The sequence below is a fragment of the Mastomys coucha genome, unplaced genomic scaffold (assembly GCF_008632895.1).
Source record: "Mastomys coucha isolate ucsf_1 unplaced genomic scaffold, UCSF_Mcou_1 pScaffold14, whole genome shotgun sequence".
Classification (NCBI taxonomy): Eukaryota; Metazoa; Chordata; class Mammalia; order Rodentia; family Muridae; genus Mastomys; species Mastomys coucha.
The window spans coordinates 45,945,750-45,964,898 of NW_022196896.1; the positions used below are offsets into that span (position 1 = coordinate 45,945,750).

Here is a 19,149-nt window from a genome sequence, read left to right on the forward strand (position 1 = left end):
AACTCACATAGACTGAGGCAGCATGCATAGGGCCTGTGCATCAGGTCCTCTGCGTATATATTATGGCTTCCAGTTTAGTGTTTTTCTGAGTGTGCAAATGAGTGAGTGGTTCTCTTGTGATTTTTGTATCTTCTCTAGGGCTCTTTTTTTTTGCTGGTTTGTCCTGTTCACCTTAGATGTGATAATTTTGTTTTATCTTATACTATCTCTTAGAGCCTATTCTTTTCTAATAGATAGAAAGGGAGTAGATCTGGATTGGAGGGAAGAGGCTGGGAGGTATAGAAGGAGAGGAAACCATAATTAGGATATATTATATAAGAAAACACCTATTTAAAATAAAAGGTAAAAAGAAAAAGAGGAGAGAAAAAGCCCCAGTATAAAAGGCAAGGAGACAGAGTGTAGCAGTGTGCCTACTTTCTGCCCTGTGGCTGTACTGGCCCCTTCTACTGTTAATTCTTCAGCACATATCTTTTGTAGGTTTTTCTTGAATTGCTTTAATTGTGGGCACATGTGTGTGAACACACACATGCCATGTTATATGTGTGGAGGTCAGAGGACAACTTTCAGGATTCTGTTCTCTTCTTCCACCATGTGGATCCTAGGGATTAAATTCAGGTCATTAGGCTTGACAGCAAGCTCCCTAATCTGCTAAACTGTCTCCTCAGGCAAGGTTTCTCTTTTAATACCATCATCTCGAACATTCCCCACACTTCAGTCAATAACTTACTCACAAAGGAAAGACACCTCCAACTTTATTAATAACCAACATTTTTATTAGGGCAGTTACAGTTGTACAAACTGTACATTATACATTTTGGTTTCAAAGATTATAAATTAAGGAACCCACTGGTAGGGAGTTCTTTTTCACAGCAAGAAACTTTAAATAAACAAAGTCATGTTTTATTAAGTACATTGGCAGACTTCATGTGCTGTCCAAAATGTAGAGTACAGTATAACAACACATTAGAAAGATCCTTCATGGAAAATACAGCTGTGCACATTTTAGAAAAATACCCACAATTTGAGCTTTGTTTTAAAAAAGCTTATAAATCATATATATATTTATAAATGTAGCCAACAAGCTCACTTTATAAACATCTTTTAGTTCTCTGTTGCCCATTATTTTCAAAGCATTATACATTTAAATAAATACTTAATAAGATTAAATATTCTATTTTCTTAAAAAACAAAACAAAACAAAACAACAACCCCCCCCCCCCAGACTTCCCAGCATAAGGAGCTACAGGGGTAGGAAGGGGCAGGGAGACTATGGAGATGACAGACAGACTTAGTTTGTTCTTGAGTAAAAATGGACTCCCTAAATTTAAAAGTCAAAGCAAAATGTAAAAAATAAATATACAAGTTGTAATTCTATTTTCATTTGCTCTCTTTCTGCCTTCTTCTTTAATCCATATTGGTCATACCCAAGAGTCTCAATATATTGCACTTCTGCAGAAAGCACTGCCAGGTTGCTACCCTGGAGGTGATGAAGCATGCGGTCCTCACCTGTGCTGCCAGGGGAGTGACACACACTGTCTCCTCTGCTCTGCACAGGCCCCTAAGTGAGAGGCTTGGCTGACACCATGACATCATGGACAGAGTCAGGAAGACTTCCCCCTCTACAAGCCAATGCCTTTAAGAGACTCAGACATACCTTTCCTACCCTGATTTCTTTTTAAATAATTATTTTTTATAAAGATCATGTAGTTTCCCTAGGTAAGCATGCTTCTGAGTAAATTATATAATAGAAAAAGTCATTATCAGAACAATATAGGACACCAAAAGATAAATATTTAAAATAAAACTGTCAAAGTCTTTAAAATTTAATATAGAATTACAAAACAACTTTGAAAAACATTGAAGGCAGAGAAGGGGCAGTGACTTAACAAAGCTTTGCTGTTTACCTGAAGGTATTCAACCAACATTTGAGTTGGGGGTGGGGTGGAGAGAGAGAAGAGTAGCTATTAATAGATCTTGCTTAACTTTCATGGGAATTAACAGTCACTGACAAGATTTTATTTGGTTGTAACATACGTCAGCAATGAAACTGAGCCCTTAACCACTGATTACTGAATCCAGGCAACATTTTGACTACACTTCTTAGTATTCTGTCATCTTTCAGCTTTTAAAATTTAGTACCTCCTGAGTGCATCAACAATTCACCTCAATGATGTTAAAAATATTTAAAATTAAATTATTTCTTTGGAAGGTATAATACCTTCAGATCACTATATTTTAAAGATAAACAACCTTTTATTGGTTTAAAAAGAATAAATAACATGAAAACAATGTACTGCTATTAAAATAAATATACATATTGTAACTAGTTTTTTGTTGTTGCTTTTCCTTGAGATGCAACTTGTGTGTTCTCATCCAGTCAGGACTGCAGGTAGAAGATGACTATATATCACATTTAAATAAACAGCAGAAATGAGCAGAGTCGTGCACAAGCAAATGAAACATTCCCTTCCAGAACATTCCAGGAGATGTTAAAGCAGCAGGCCACAGCAGGAGACTGCTGAGTGATGCTCTACCTACTTCTAATGAGATAGGAGTGAATGTTGGAACCATGCCCACCGAAACACAATCCTCAGCCTGCATTCCTCTGGCAGTCTTCTCTCCCCAGCTCCCTACTAAAAACGTCAGATGGTAAAATAGTAAGGCAGCTGTTGACTTCTATCAAAAAAAAATTGCAGGTCCATACATTTCCAATTTAGTCACACTCTGCTTGGACAGATGGAGTAGCCAATGCCAAGAACTTCACCGGATGGGGCAGCTTCAGCAAATTTTAAAAAAGAATCATTATTAAGCTTTGCTTTTCAACATGGCTGTGTCCTTTAGCTCCCAGAGGACCCCAAAGGCACAAAGCATTCCTTGAATTTTCCAAGTTTCATCTCTCTTGTGATCCCATCCCAATTCAAGCCTCCTTGCCTGTGTCTGAGTCTGATTGGGGTGTGGACACTAAGGCAGAACTGTGGGCTAACTCTACTAGTGGTCATGACTTCACTGAAGGGTCAAAATATTTATAGCAGTAAGTCACCATACTGAGTCACATTCAAAATTAAAGTGAAGGACAATGTCATTGTTTAAAAAATAAATTGTAAATTGGAATTAGAGAAAGCGATGTTACTGTAATTTTCTATAGAAATTAAGGCCATGCTTACCTTTCCTAATTCCAATCAAGTCAGAAAGTGAACAAAAAGAATGGCCAACCCAATATTCAACAGCATGACCAGGACAATCATGATGGAATTAGGGCCCTGAAGGAGAAACAGAATAGAGCAAGCACAATGTTTCCATGTCAGTATGGCTGCTTGACAGAAACCCATCACCAGAACCAATTAACAGAAATATAAATATACAAACATTGTGGAAGAAACTAAGACATGAAAGATAACAGCCCTTCCAAAGATATGAATTAAGAACAGTAATGCTACATTTACATTGTGTCGCCATCTAAGTTCCACTTAAAATTAGTCAGGATTTAAATTAAATTTAAAAATGTCTTCAAGCTGGGTAAGGTGGCACGTACCTTTAATCTTAGCACTCTGAGTTTGAAGTCAGCCTGGTCTACATGGTGAGTTCTAGACTAGTGGGGCTATATAATGAGACCCCATCTCAGTATTTTATTTTTCTCTAACTATGTACTCTATTCATCTCTTACACTGGGAAGGAGCTAGGAAGTAGTGGGACTCAGTTGTCCTTAGAAAGTGAGAGAGTCAGAAAAGAAGAGCCCTTCATCAAAGCTGTTAGAGAATAATGAAACCAAAGGGTTTCATTCCTCCAAGGAAGAATTCAGAACACTCAGAGAAGTGCTTTTTATTTTTTTTTATTTTTTTTAAAGATTTATTTATTTATTATATGTAAGTACACTGTAGGTGTCTTCAGATGCACCAGACGAGGGCATCAGATCTCATTATGGGTGGTTGTGAGCCACCATGTGGTTGCTGGGATTTGAACTCATGACCTTCCGAAGAGCAGTTGGTGCTCTTCCCCACTGAGCCATCTCACCAGCCCAGAGAAGTGCTTTTATTTTTAATAGGGTCTCATGTAGCCCTAGACTAGCCTTGAACTCATTATGTAGCTGAGGATGACTCTCTTTTTTTTTTTTTTTTGGGTCTTTTTCTGGTTCTACTCCTTCTTTCCTACAAATGTGAAGTTGAATACTTACAGAAGACTTTTTTTTTCAGGTCTAACTCTTTGTTTCTTGAACCATAACCAAACCACTGTAGACTCAAGTATATTGAATCAACAGTAGACTCCTATTTTGATAAATCCTACTAGAATAAGTACCAGGTAACACAAGGTTACCAAGCTTTTATTTGTAAAAGTAAATAAGTAAAAAGTATGGCCTAGCTATTCAGGCTTGGTGGTACCTAAAAACTTTGCCTTTATTAGAATGATAAGATCTTGGTATTTAAGAAAAATATTAAAATAGCACACAATTCTTAAATAGTAGTGTTCTAGAATGCCTCTCTGTCAAATGTAAATTAATTGACTTTTGAGAAGTTTATTTTTATGTATGAGTGTTTTGCCTAAATGTTTGTGTGTATGTGTGTGTGTGTTGTATGTGTGTGTGTGTATGTGTGTCTGCATATATACAGCCTGCAGAATACTGATCTGTGAGAGGCAAGAAAGCAGTTTAGTGAACATGACTCAGTAGATGCAGCACAATTTGAAAAAAAGTTTTCTGGAGATAATTAATACAGTTTTGTGTGCATGACAAAACTTAAGATTTGACCATGTCAAAACTCTTTGTATACGTGACATCTTTCATAAAAGATGGGTTCTATAAATTAACTGAGAGATCAGCTGAAGATAAAGGTCTGAGGAAGGATCTAGTGTGGTCTCAGCCACACAGTGCAAAGGCCCTAAGGCTATTAACCATGTCCATCTCCAGTCTTCTGGAGAGAAAAGGGGTTATACATATATCCTTTAAAAAAGATTATCCTGTGTGTTTAGCATTCCATAGTCCCCTATCGCTTATTCATTAATACAAGAATCTCGTATCATCTACATGTGCCCATGTGTGTGCTTGGTCTATAGATGCCAGAGAGGTTGTTGGATCTCCTGGAGTTCCGAGTGGGTATGTGCCGTCATATGGGTGTTGGTACATAAACCTGGGTATTTTGCAAAAACAGCAAATTCTCTTAACTGTGAAGCTACCTTTCTAGTCAATCAAATTGTTCTAATTAAGTGTACACAAGAGGAATCAGTCACATTCTGAGTATCAAATACAAATGTTTGTGTGGAACCAAGGACATCAATTGCATTTTCTCTGTGGCAGGACTGAACAGGGCAATCTGATAAAGTGTCCATCTTCCAGGCCGGGGCTTAGCTTAGGCTACCTACCACTGACTGAAGGACATCCTACTCCGTGTGTTCATGGGCCAGCTCTCTGGTGAAGATCAGAGTGCCCTGTTCTTTCTCTGTCATAACACTTGTCACAGTTTATTGCTATCTGGTGCTGTAATGCCATTTTCCTTTCCTAGATTCAGTGCCACAGTATCAAAGGCTTTGACCTCTTCCTCACCATGTACCCAGTGGCTGACTCTTGTGGTGTCTAGTTCATTCATGCAGCCAGAGCTTAAGGAGAACACCAGTGCTGCTCTCCTCAACATTTAACAAAACAGGTGAAATCACTGCATTGAAGACCAAGTACATTGTCAGTAAATTAGGGTGTGGGGACTGAAAACAGGGCCCTTTGAGGAAAAAGAAGCGACTCCTACTTCTTAAGGCCAAGTTCAAGGACGAAAAATAGGGTTCAAATGCTAGGCAGTAGACTAAGCATCTCTAAGTAGATTATCACCTGGTTTTTATTTCTTTTGTATATGAGATTATTAGTTCTATATTAGAGGGTATCATGAGGATAAGTGTATTAGGAATATTTACAAACTATAAATCTAGGCTCTTTATAGGCAGAATTAAATATTATGCTGTCCACTGGGTACTCTAGGCTCTTTTCTCTATCTTTAAAGAAGCTCAGACCTCAGTTTAAAAACAATTTGTAATGAAGATATGCAAGGTAACATTTTTACCTATATCTTTTAATTCTTAGGAAACAAAATCTTACTAACTTCCAACTACTCTATAAATAGGTGAGCAGTCATGGTGGTTCATGCCTGAAATCTTAGCACTCTGAAGGATGACACAGGGGAACACTATTAGTTCAAGGCTAGGCTGGCGTACAGCATGAAGCCAGCTGTAATAAATGGCGAGGTCTAATCTATGCAGTCTCTTAACCAGGGAAAACTTAACACATAGAAACTCTTAGAGCTCAAAATACTAGATAATGTTTCAACATCACATCTGAGCATAAAATACATGCTATGGCTATTCATGCTTTGGTTAGACTTGGTTTTAAGTGTACAATTTGGGGTTACATCAATTCTTTGGGGCTAGTACATTTAATTCCTCCTCAAGATAATGGGTACATGAAGGATGGAGAAAAATTTGGGTGAGAACAAACCTGAATAAAGTTCAGGGCCAGAGAGGATCCAGGACACAGAATAAATACAGGGCTGGGTACTACCAATGGCAGAATGCCTTCCTAGCATGCACAAGGTCTTAGACTCAATCCCAGAGAGGATCCAGGACTCAGATTCAATACAGGGCTGGGTACTACCAATGGCAGAACACCTTCCTAGCATGCACACGGTCTTAGACTCAATCCCAGAGAGAATCCAGGACACAGAGTCAATACAGGGCTGTGTACTACCAATGGCAGAATGCCTTCCTAGCATGCACAAGGTCTTAGACTCAATCCCAGCAAAAAGAAAAAAAAAAACAAATTTAAGCCCCAGAGGAATCTTTAACTTCCATTTCATAAATACTGGTAAGCTGCTGTGAGTTTATATGGATTCTTTTGAATTGAGTAGTACTCTGGGCTTTCTAGATTGTCTTGGGTTGAATTTAGTAGCTTAAAGGTTTGGCCTGTATTTTATTGTACTTATAAACCGGGAATCAATGAATAAATCAGTGAATGGATAAATGCTTTATCCAGAATAAAAAACACATACACATGTGTTTCCTACTCAACACACATATATATTTATTCTGTATATGTTCGCAGATACATTCACTTCATAAGCTCCACTTATGAAGCTATTGTTAAAGATCACTCAGGGAAGATGACCATAGACTAGCAATGGGAGGCTCTAACAACCTCCAGGTGAAAATGAAAAACTGGGATGTTATGTTTAACTTGCAGGTACCAAGCTGTGACCTCAGTTTTTTTCAGACACCTTGAGCAGGTTACTGAGTGAAAAATTTTAAGGTGAAGCCCCATAAATATGGCCGTGGTCACCAGTGGTGGCTTAAAATAGCAAAATGAAGAGAAGCTTAGTCCTGTTTCCTCAAACTGACTAGGACAGGTGTGATAGGAAGCAGCAAGAAGGCTAGGTACACATCAGAAGAAACCTTCAGGCAGTTAGAGACATAAAACAGAGGATGTCAAATTATGACAAGATATCCTGCCCAAGTTAGGGCTGCAATCTGCAGGGGTCTACCTTCTCATGCTTGTTAAGTAACTAATTTCCTCTAAGTGTTCATCTATCTCAGAAGATTTTCTACATTTTCTAGATACTTATCCAGGCTGAACATAAAGAAATGGAATCTTTGAGCCTTTTATGAACTATTTATACTTTAACTAGTATGTCATTGATAATGACGATAATGCCCTTTAAGCATTAACTCCACTCAGTCTTATATTAAGAACATAACAATTTCCCTTGCTGTTCACACAGAATGCTGACTAATTTATTATAGGCACCTCTGCATGCCTGTTTTTGTGTCAATGTTTCTATGAATTATGAATGTTGAACTTGGCACAATGCTCTTGATTGTTCAGAACAGTCGGCAGCACTCCACTGTTTCAATGATCATTCACTAACTGTTCTAAACAGTCATGTGTCACTACCTTACTCCAGGAGAGAGGGCTGGCACTAAGAACACAAGGCAGCTTCCTGATCCTATTAGGAAAGTACCATTTTATCACTGCGGGCCAATCAATCTGACTCCTTGGAAGAGAATGTCCTTCACAGGGGAAGCCTCAGTTCAAGGGGGATGAATGTAGGGCTGCTGAGGTTATCTTATACATGTGTAGCTTGGGTTTTGATCAGTTAGCCTGAGTTGGAAGTTGCTTGGCTTACATCAAGAACCTATACAAAATACCTGGTGTGGGCTTCTATCTTTTCAGAGGAGAAGAGGAGTGAAAAGTGGGGGGAGGAACTGTGTGACAGAGGGTGGGGTAGGGGTGAGTGGGAGGGGAGCTGGATATTGTGATATAAAGTGAATAAGTAAATTAACAAGGTTTTAACACATTACTAAAACCTATGCTTTTTCTAAATACAGTGGTAATAGGTTTACCAGCACATATTACTGCTATAGAGAAAGGTTTATAGGCAATAGCAATATTTTTTCCTTACCATAGACTGATGAGGGGGGGTGCTGGGTATATTGTAGTTTGTGGGAAATTAAATGTCCTATTGGGTAGGCAAAGATGCAATGTAGTTGGAATGGCACTGTTCAGATCCACCCCTTATTAATCAGGCAAATGGATACTATATATACAAGAAGCCCTATTCATTATAATTATTCATGTTGAATGTCTAAGAAGAACTGATTGTTTCATACAATGAATCAGTAGTGGTGGAATTATAACTACAGATAATAAGGTATACCAATGTTCAAACTTTTTATGACAAATGCTTACTAAATATTTAAGCATCTTAAAAAGGCTGTAATCTTCTTCTTCTTTTTTTTTTTTTGGTTTTTCGAGACAGGGTTTGTCTGTATAGCCCTGGCTGTCCTGGTACTCACTCCGTAGACCAGGCTGGCCTCGAACTCAGAAATCCACCTGCCTCTGCCTCCCAAGTGCTGGGATTAAAGACGTGCACCACCATGCCCGGCTAGTCTGTAATCTTCTTGACCAGGATTCTAAAAATACATATTCCTCAAATTTCCTGTACCCATTAAGTGCTGGTGTTTTACTCCCGGAGTTGTATTTCATAGTGAACAGGAACATCTAGAGGCATATATGACCAAGATAACCTAACAATTTATTTTAAATCATTCACTTAAATAAAAGATTTTAAAAAAGTTCAGATCCTATAAATTCTATGGAACTCGATAAAATCCCAGTTCTATATAGTATTTACCCAATCAACCTCATGTCAAGGAACACGTAGTAGATATTTATCAATAACACAAAGCTTACTGGCCAAAAGAAATGTAACCTGTTTAAGACACATCAACAATAGCATCTCCTAGAGTGCTGAATCTAGGAGTACCTGCATCTGGAGATGTATTATAAAGTAATTATGTTTTTGTAATTGGGAATAAAAGCATTCTCGCTACAGAGCCTGGCTCATGAAGGAAAATACAAATTGCATGTTTATGAGAATTTGCAATGGCTGCAAGTGATGTTCCTTTGTGAAAGGGCCAAAGGAAGGCTCAGAATTTCTAGTTGCTATGCAGAATGGTGCTAGCTGTGGAAGTTGTCCACGTCTCCCTTCTAGGGGTCACTGAGTGGGTAATTAAGAAGTTCACCAAGACATAGTTGATAAACACTTGCTACCATATGACAGGGCTGGCCAGGCCTGAGTCCTACCTGAACTGTCTGCAGTGGGTGCTGAGCAGGCCTGAGTCCTACCTGAACTGTCTGCAGTGGGTGCTGAGCAGGCCTGAGTCCTACCTGAACTGTCTGCAGTGGGTGCTGAGCAGGCACAGTACTTCTGCTCAGAGAACTCTTTGCTATCATGAGCTACAAACATGCTCTGTTCTACTCTAAACAACCCAGTGAACCGAGGATCTTTGTTTAGATGTGGTCAACATATACAACCACCCATAGCATACTGCTCCCTGAACAAACCCAAAGGAAAAGATCATGCAAGACTTACAGAATTGGCTTCTTTTTCCAAAGAAGGGTAGGTATCATTGTTTGCTGAATTCTTTGGTATAGCAAGTTCAGACTTCTTTGTTTTTGGCTCAGTTTTGCTTTCTTTGGCAACTGGTTTTGTCACAGATTTAGGGGGACCCCACTTGTTAGGTGATGGTCTAGGTACCAATGCTGAGGAAGACTGGCTGACTCCACTGTCATCCTCCCTGTCTTCTGGAGGATGCTGGGGTGTGTTCAGTTTCACATAGTAGCCGTGATACTGAGAATGCAGCTCCCCATTGCTGGGGTTGGGGACATAGTGGCGGCCAGAGTACTTGGACACAGAAGCTCCCAGTTCCTTTGAGGGAGCCTTTGACATTGAGGGCTTATTGACAATGGTTGTCACTTGCTCCTCAGCTAGGCTCCGTTTATCTTGACTGAGTCTGGCCCCTGGGCTGGGGTTTTGTTTCTTCAAGGACCCTGGGGAGGAAGGCTGGGGAGAGTGGCTCTGTTTGGGACTTGCCTCAGGAGACCTGGGGGGTGTTGTGCCTTTGCGATAAAAATGAGGAGATTCCTTTGGTGATGGAGGCTTTTCTGGGACCTTTTCTTCTGGATTTTCTTTAATATCTACTCCTTCCTGAATTCTTTGTTTGATATAATCAGGGCCTGGAAAAAAGGAACAAAAGGAAAGGAAGGTGATAAAAAGTGACTATCATTTTTGCTAAATGAGATCAGTTCCCTCCCTTCCCCCTTTGAAGATACTTATAAGGTGTGAACTTGTTTTAGTGTGCAAGGAAAGGATTATTACTGAAAAATGCTTTCAAAACTTGCCGTTCTTTATAGTATATCGATAACATAAAAGATGGAAAAATCTTAAACTTCTGTAAACTTTCTAACACTTTTTTCTTGAAGAACATGGTTGTTTGGCATAGAGCAGAACTCATGATGGTCAAAACCCAACAAAACTCATTTACCCCATCTAGGTAGGATAATTAAAGTATAGAAAGAATGAACTTGAATAAAGAAATAAGTGTATTTTTGTTTGATCAGCCGTTTAAAGAGATCTGTACTATACAGGGAGAGCCTTCTAAGGGTATTTTTAATCATTGCTGAAACTTTCTGGTCAAGAACAATGTCTGCCTTTGGGCTATGCTCTTTAGAATAACTTCTGTACAGTTTATTCACAACAGGGACATGTTACCAGCAGTATCCAAGACAAGGTGCCACCCCTGGCTCTGTAGTTTCAAGGTTTGTATTTAATCTTTTAATATATTTCAGAAAATTTACAACAAATTTTAAAATTTAAATCAATTTAAAATTATTTAGTTTTTAAAAGTAGCAACTAGAGAAACAGCTAAGTTGATAATGTGTTTGCCACAAAGGCTTCAGTCATCAGAACCTACATAACAAAAGTCATGTATGGTTTTGTGCCTATTCAGTCTAAGACCACACTTACAGTTATGTGTACATTTTAGTGTTATATATATATATCATATATGTGATATAATTATATATATTTATATATATAGTAATGTTTGAATAGTAACATATTTTCAAATGTGCTTTATAAGTAGTTAAATAAAACAAAAACAACCCCCTGCAAAAACCACCTACATCTTAATTCATAATTATGAATCTCATTAGAGCCCAAGTTGAAGAAGTTGCAGTAATAGACCAGTGAAATTAAAATTTGGATTACACCAAATATACTTATTAAATTAACTCCTAATACCAGCCTAGGCATTCCTGTCTCCTTTAGAAGTCTGACATATTGCTTTTTGCAAAGATTTTTTTGCCTTAGGAATATTAGGAAAGGTGTACGTAGCTCAGTCACTTACAACTAACACTTTTCAGAGATGTTTAGCTGTATCAATTGGGTTGCTGATGTTGCTGAAATCTGCTGCAATCAAAGAAATTGCTAGAATAATGGAAGTACATCTAGGGAAAATGACTGGTCATGGAAAACAAATGCAGTCTCTCAAGCAGTGGTTCCCATTATTGTGGTCTGAGACACATCCCAGAGATTTCAACTTAATGGGAAGCAGAAATCCAAGGCAGAGGCATTTGAATTTGCATGTTCCAGGTGGTTCTACACATTAGATATAAGTGACTGAAATCATGCAAAACTCACAGGTGTCAAATTGGCCTTCGCCTGATGCCAGTCTTACATGGCACTCCCAATGGGAAGTGGTTCCAACGTGGCACATTTGTGTGAGAACTGGTCAAATATGAGGAAACACAGCTAGATTTTCCCAGAGCAAGACTTCAATTAATCTTAAACAAAATAGTTAATGTAATACAGTGGACTGTTTTCTTCCTGGACTCATGTAATATGGTAGCTACATAAAGCTGGTGAGTGGTGGCAGTTTATGATCAGAACCAGCCATTATTGCCAGGGAGGGAAACTAAAATAAATGTTGAGAGTTTGGCAGTTGGAGTTTGGCAGTCATGTTTTTATAGGCAGAACCTGTGAATCCTAAGAGATTTTTTCACCCGTCTGGGGATTCACATTGGGAAAAAGTCACCTGGTCTACAACATCCCACATTTTTGATCAGCCAGTCCACCAACCTCACACAGAATGGTAAGTCTACACTTGACACAAAGACTTTGAGCAGACACTAGCAAATGATGAAAGCAGGGAATCCAGTCTGAACTTCAGAAGTGGGTGTTGCTGGACTGGCAGACTAAGACCATGCCCATGTCAAGCCTTTGCTACAGCAACAGGAGTCATTTATTCAACAGAAATCATTCTCTCAAGGCTGCCAATCAGGAAAAGAGGAACAGGTTGAAAGATTATAAAGAGATGGTGCAAGCAGTGGAAATGACATCACGTTCCCTAAAGGACCTTGTAGTCCCATCTGTAAATTCGTCCTGCAGTATCTGTGTTTGTGGTGGTGGGCTGTGGTTGTCCACCCTGATACCCTGTAAGTGGCTGTCACTCTACATTTGTGAAATTGAATACACAATTCAATTTGGTCAGAATAAACAGGAGGCCCAGGAATCACCACTTTTACATCTAATAGCAGACTATTCAGTTTCCCTTCTTCCTGAAAAAAATTGGAATTTTAGGTTTGCAAAGGTGAGTTCAGAAGCCTGGATACTTCCCTTTACTTAACTAAAAGTAGCATATATTAGTGGTTGGCATAGGCCTTTAGTAATAAACAATACCTTGACTTCTAATTTATGAGATATGTAAGCATAGTTAATACTTAGTAACATAGATTACTACAGGTTTTACTTTCATGTAAATAATCAACAGTGCAATGTGTGAGCATACACACTTTAACATGGGACCACAAAGCTTGTTGAGGCTGTTGCCTATGGAAGCAGCTGGCATTCTCCCAAGAGGGCTGAAAGAAAGAATTTTACCATATTCCAAGGCAGTGTTTCAACTTATTTAACTCATTCCCAGACACACTGATAAATTAAAAAAAAAATGCTTTACTTAATATGCCTAGGGATTAAAAATGAGATAAGAATACTGAAGGAAGCATTCTGGGAGATGACTCAGTGAAGTGCTTGTCATAGAAGTTTGAGAACCTGAATTTAGATCTCTAGCATCCATATCAAAAGCAGGGAGTGATGGTTTATGCCTGTGACCCTAACACTGGGAAGGGAGAGACAGGTGGATTTCTGGAGCCTGCTGGCCAGCTAATCTTAGGAACATTGTTAGTTCCAGATTCAGTAAGAGACCTTCTTTCAAAAAAATAAGGGGGAGAGAGATCAAAGGAGATACCAGTCATCAATTTCTAGTCTTTGTTCACACACACACACACACACACACACACACACACACACACACACACACACACACACACTACACTCTTCCACGCCCAAGCAGAATCATGACTGAAAGTAAACTCGAATAATAGGATAAAGGGCCATGCAAATAGTTTCTCAATTATTCCTATTCTCTAATCTCATCTACTTCTTGATCATCCTCAAAAGCTGTAGTTCAGTCCTCTTGCCTTAGGAACTTGAATTATTAGCACACAAAGTGTTCTGGACAGACTGAAACACAAGACTGATATAACATACTGTAAGGCCAACTCACTTATCTATAGTGAGCAATATGAAGGTCCACAAGGTACATGACTTTTACTGATATCACCAGTAAATGTCATTCAAGGGCAGAACTTCATGATCTCTAATCACTGGGAAATCAGGATGAGGGATAGGAGTTAAATCACCTCTGTAATGATATCAGGATGAGGGATAGGAGTTAAGTCACCTCTGTAATGATATCAGGATGAGGGATAGGAGTTAAGTCACCTCTGTAATGATATCAGGATGAGGGATAGGAGTTAAATCACCTCTGTAATGATACCAGGATGAGGCAGCCTGATACATCTATTTCCTTGATGGATGTCAGTAGAGCATATGCCTGTCTCCTGGCTATAGTTCCTTGTCTTTGGTCAAATAAATAGAAATATTCTTGTCAATGCAACTACAGTAGAGCAAGATCTGGCCCAGGCCTCTCTAGGTAGGATCTGGAAGGACAATGCCAGTGTTTCTCTCTGACTCACTTCCCTCTATAATTCCTGGGCTGACTGAGTCTTCAGATGTTTTTATATACTCAGTCATGCTATGAGGCTCTCCTTAAAAACTACAACTGAGGATCTCTTGACTGATCTCCATAATAGTATGACTCACTTTCAAGTTAAACCCTCTGGGGGCAAAGTTCTTTCCAAATTTTCAATGGGTAATGCGCTCTTCTCTCCCACTTATTCCAATTTACATTTTTCCATGTGTATGTAAACTTAGCCCTTTGAGAACTTAATACCCCTACACTGGTCTGTTTTTATCTTGCAATTTTAATTGCCTATATAATACTGGATTTCTGAATTAAAGCCGTGAGATTTCACAATGATGAAAATACTGCCAGCTCCTAAAAGTAAGTAATCTGCCACAAAAACTTTCAAACTGCAAGGTAGCAGCTACTGCTCTCCCAAGGGCTGCAGCATACGCCTTCCAAACAACAGGGATACATACATCTGAGATGTGCAAATTAAGTGAGTGGGTTTACAAGTGGTACTGGAAGTCTTTTTGCAAAAGCCTATCTGATTTGATCACCCCGTAAATGCAGATTGCAAAGCATGTGTTCCCTTGAGAAGATCCATAATACCCAGCACAAAACTGGCCTTTATACAGTTGCTGAAGGAAGTGTTGGCTGTGGGTCAAAGGGGACTGCAGCTTTCCCCTTAGCTCTGGTCTCAAAGAGGCTCACTGTAATTTCATAAAACTAGAATGTATTCATTACTGATGAACAACTTGCTTATATTAATCTGCTTGAGCTAAGGAAGGGTGGAATTACATTTTCCCACCATATTTCTTTTCCTTTAAATGCTTTTCCTCCATCAAGAGGCTTTTAAAAACCATTCAGTCTAGAAAATCAAGAAGGCCTTCAGTATCATTTACCTTGTGGTAACACCTAACACAAGTCTAGAGGAAACCCCTGACCCCCTAACAGCCCCCACCCTGCTCTGCAACAGAATGAACAGCAGAGCCAAGAATTAGCATTTGCAGACAACAATGTTAAGTTTGTTAGCTTCCCCAGATGGTGGCATGGCTGGGAGCTCAGGACAAAACTCCCTCTGCTTGCTGAGCTCTCCCTGTGGGATTCACACTCTGGAAGGTCTAATCCACCAAGGTACTTAGGTACCAGGGAACGGGGAGTTTATTAGTTTATTCATCAGAGGTCACTTCAAAATGTGCAAAAGGTCCCTTTCTTAGTGAAATATACCAGTGTATTTAAATGTTTTAAATAAGATGCACACAAAGAGAGATACTCATTTCATCACTCTTGAAGATGTCACCCTGTCAAGGCACTTATGTCAGCAACCCAGTGGGGCACCTCTCCAGGACAGTGCTGTAACCTGCATTCTGTACTTCCTTCTTCTTTCCTACCTCTGAACTGCTCCCTCTCTCTCTGTGGGGAGTGGGGGTGTGTGCACATGCATTAGTGCTATTTGTTCAGACTACAGATCTGACGATCTGTTGTCTTCCTTAATTGATCTTCACAACTTAGTTTTTTGAGACAGGGTGTCTCATTGAACCCAGACTGCACTAATTCAGCTTTGTTGGCTGGCCAGCAGGCCTCAGGTAGCCTCCTGTCTTTTCCCACTTATTTATGCTGTAGTATTGCTGAGATTAAAAAACATAGACCTCTAAAGGGAAAGATCTAGCCCTGCTTGCTCCCAGGGGCACAACATGTGCAAGGCCTAAGGCAGGCTCGCTGGCTTCTCCTTCTCCACTCCTCTTCCTTCCCAACTGCTCTAGTACTACCAGCATCTTCCTTCTGGACTCATCTGATCCAGCCCTGACTGCTCACAGGGGCCTTGCGGCCACACGTACTGTTACATGTTGTGCTGCTGACATCCGGATGTAGGCCACCTAGGCTTCCCTTCCCCATTCTTCAAGTTGTCTGAACTATCCAACCTCCAGGCCTTGCTCAGGTCTTCTACCCTGTGCCCAGGTCCAGTTGGTGAGTTCTCTGAACTCTGTCCTGCCTGCATCCTCTCCAATACCCATCTGTAGCCAGGATTGTACCTACTGTGTGCTGGCCCATTCTGATCAGGCCCACCTGAGCTATCTCAACACCTGGGCTTTGCTCCAGTTACACACTCTGTGTGCTGATCCACTCTGTTGAGTCCCTCACAGACACTAGTCTGCCTGCACCATATCCAGCTTCCAGGCCTGGGTCATACGTCTCTTCATGGATCAAGCTTGTTAAGTTATTGGAACTTGGCCAGCCTGACTATCCCCAACCCATAGGCCTTGCTTTAGCCGTAGAGTCTGAACAACCTAGCATGATGCATCACTTCAGACACACAAGCAGCAAAAGAAGCCTACATGCACAAGTTACACTGTAAAAATACAAACAGTATAAAAGACCAACACAGGCTTTCTCCCTCTCAAGTCCACCAGTGTGTTAAAGATGCTCCCCAGTGGAAATTACACAGATGACCCCAAGTTGCAAAGTTAAAAAAAAATCTTAAACTTCATCAAATAATTCAAGGAGTTTAAATATACAAACAGCTCAGTGAACTTAATGGGAATAACAAAAAAAATGCCTGAGTGAAGTACAAGGAAACACAAACATACAGCAGAATGGAATACTGAAGACAATTCAGGATTTAAAACTAACTCAGTAAAGAAATAGAAATATTAGCTGGGTGGTGGTGGCACACGCCTTTAATCCCAGCACTTGGGAGGCAGAGGCAGGCGGATTTCTGAGTTCAAGGCCAGCTTGGTCTACAGAGTGAGTTCTAGGACAGCCAGGGCTACACAGAGAAACTGTCTCAAAAACCAAAAAAAAAAGAAATAGAAATATTGAAGAGAACATAAGCTGAAATGAAACCTTCAATTTGAACACTCAGAGAGAAAGCCTTCCATAAGAATGGCTCAAGTAGAAGAAATGGTGGGGTATGAATACAAAGTAGAGGATTTAGAACAAACAAACAAGAAACAAACAAAACAAACACATGCAGAAACTATGGAACACCACAAAAAGGCCAAAGTTTCTAATTATAAGTACATATGAAGGAGAAAAATCCCTGGTCAATTTGCATAGACCAGAATATCAACAAAACCATAAAAGAGAACTCCCCCTAAACCAAGGAGATAAACACAATTAGATATAAGAAGCATAAAACAACTTGACAGGGCCAGAAAAGAAACTCCCCACAGCATATCGTGGTCCAAACACTAGACACACACAACTGAAGGCTGCAAGAGAAAAGACAAGTCACAAATGAAGGACAGTCCCTCTGAACAATAGCTAGTTTCTCAATGACATTTTTGAACATAGAGTAATTACTTCAAGTTCTAAAAGACCATGGATGCCAAAATACACTACTGTACCAAGCAAAACTATCAGGCATGGCTGAGGGAAGAAAAGAAATTTCTATGATATAAACAGACAAAAAGAAAATACACGACCAAACCAGCATGTGGAGAATCCTGGAGGCAGTATTTCAGATTGACGAAAAGAATAAGCACGATGAGAGACTAAAGAAAGAAAATAAATGAACTAATAACTACTGAAACATAAAATAAACACAAGACATGACCAAGAACACAAACAAAAACAGCTAACAAGCTGAATGCCTGTGACCAACACATACTCTATTTTTTCAAATTTTAGATACCTTTCTTTCTTTTTTAATTGATTTAAGTTTTATTGCATTATGATGAGAAAAGATACATAATTTTAATTTATCTGAGTTTGTTAACATTTAAAAACATATTTTAAGCAAACAGAATTATATCACATTCTTCTTTCTCTTCTGTACCCCAACTCCTCCCAGAGACACCCTTCAATACTTGCCATACCTTTGTTTTTTTATCATATTCTTTAAAATTTATAAAATATTGTAACAGTAAAAATGAGTATTAAAAAGTTGTTTGATATATAAAACAACAATCAATTGAGCAGTCTTATATAGATGCATATCTACAGCAATACTGAAAATACATATTTTTCTCAATATAAATTTTAAATAACTCCAAACATATCAACTGTATGATATTTTAAAAAACTATATCACTATCCTAACCCAAAACATCCAGGAAATCCAGGATGCAATGAGAAGACCAAACCTAAGGATGGAAGAGAGTGAAGACTCCCAATGTAATGGGCCAGTAAATATCTTCAACAAAATTATAGAAGAAAACTTCCCTAACCTAGAGAAATAGATGCTCATGAACATACACGAAGCCTACAGAACTCCAAATAGACTGGACCAGAAAAGAAATTTCTCCCGTCACATAATAATCAAAACACCAAATGCACTAAACAAAGAAAGAATTTTTTTTTTTTTTGTTTTGTTTTTTTTTTTGTTTTTCGAGACAGGGTTTCTCTGTGTAGCCCGGGCTGTCCTGGAACTCACTCTGTAGACCAGGCTGCCCTCGAACTCAGAAATCCACCTGCCTCTGCCTCCCAAGTGCTGGGATCAAAGGCATGCGCCACCACCGCCCGGCACAAAGAAAGAATTTTAAAAGCAGTAAGGGAAAAAAAGGCAAGTAACATATAAAGGTAGGCTTATCAGAATTATAACAGACTTCTCACCAGAGACTATAAAAGCTAGAAGATCCTGGGCAGATGTCATACAGACCCTACAAGAACACAAATGCCAACCCAGGCTACTATACCCAGGAAAACTCTCAATTACTATAGATGGAGAAAACAAGATATCCCATGGCAAAACAAAATTTACACAATATCTTTCCACAAATCCAACCCTACAAAGGATAATAGATGGAAAACATC

The 19,149-nt window shown here is 39.2% G+C and overlaps 1 protein-coding gene across 1 annotated transcript in view; it reads right to left on the minus strand.

Annotated features, from left to right (window-relative positions):
- Positions 1–751: 751 nt before the first annotated feature.
- The window catches only part of Jph1 (junctophilin 1), a 98,040-nt gene continuing 79,642 nt past the window's right edge, over positions 752–19,149 (minus strand). The window contains exons 4-6 of the mRNA XM_031366956.1: positions 9,900–10,543; positions 3,165–3,260; positions 752–2,776 (exon numbers count right to left, since the gene is read on the minus strand). Coding sequence (XP_031222816.1) covers positions 3,180–3,260; positions 9,900–10,543 — 725 coding nt within the window. The 3' untranslated portion in view covers positions 752–2,776; positions 3,165–3,179. The remainder of the gene's footprint in view (positions 2,777–3,164; positions 3,261–9,899; positions 10,544–19,149) is intronic.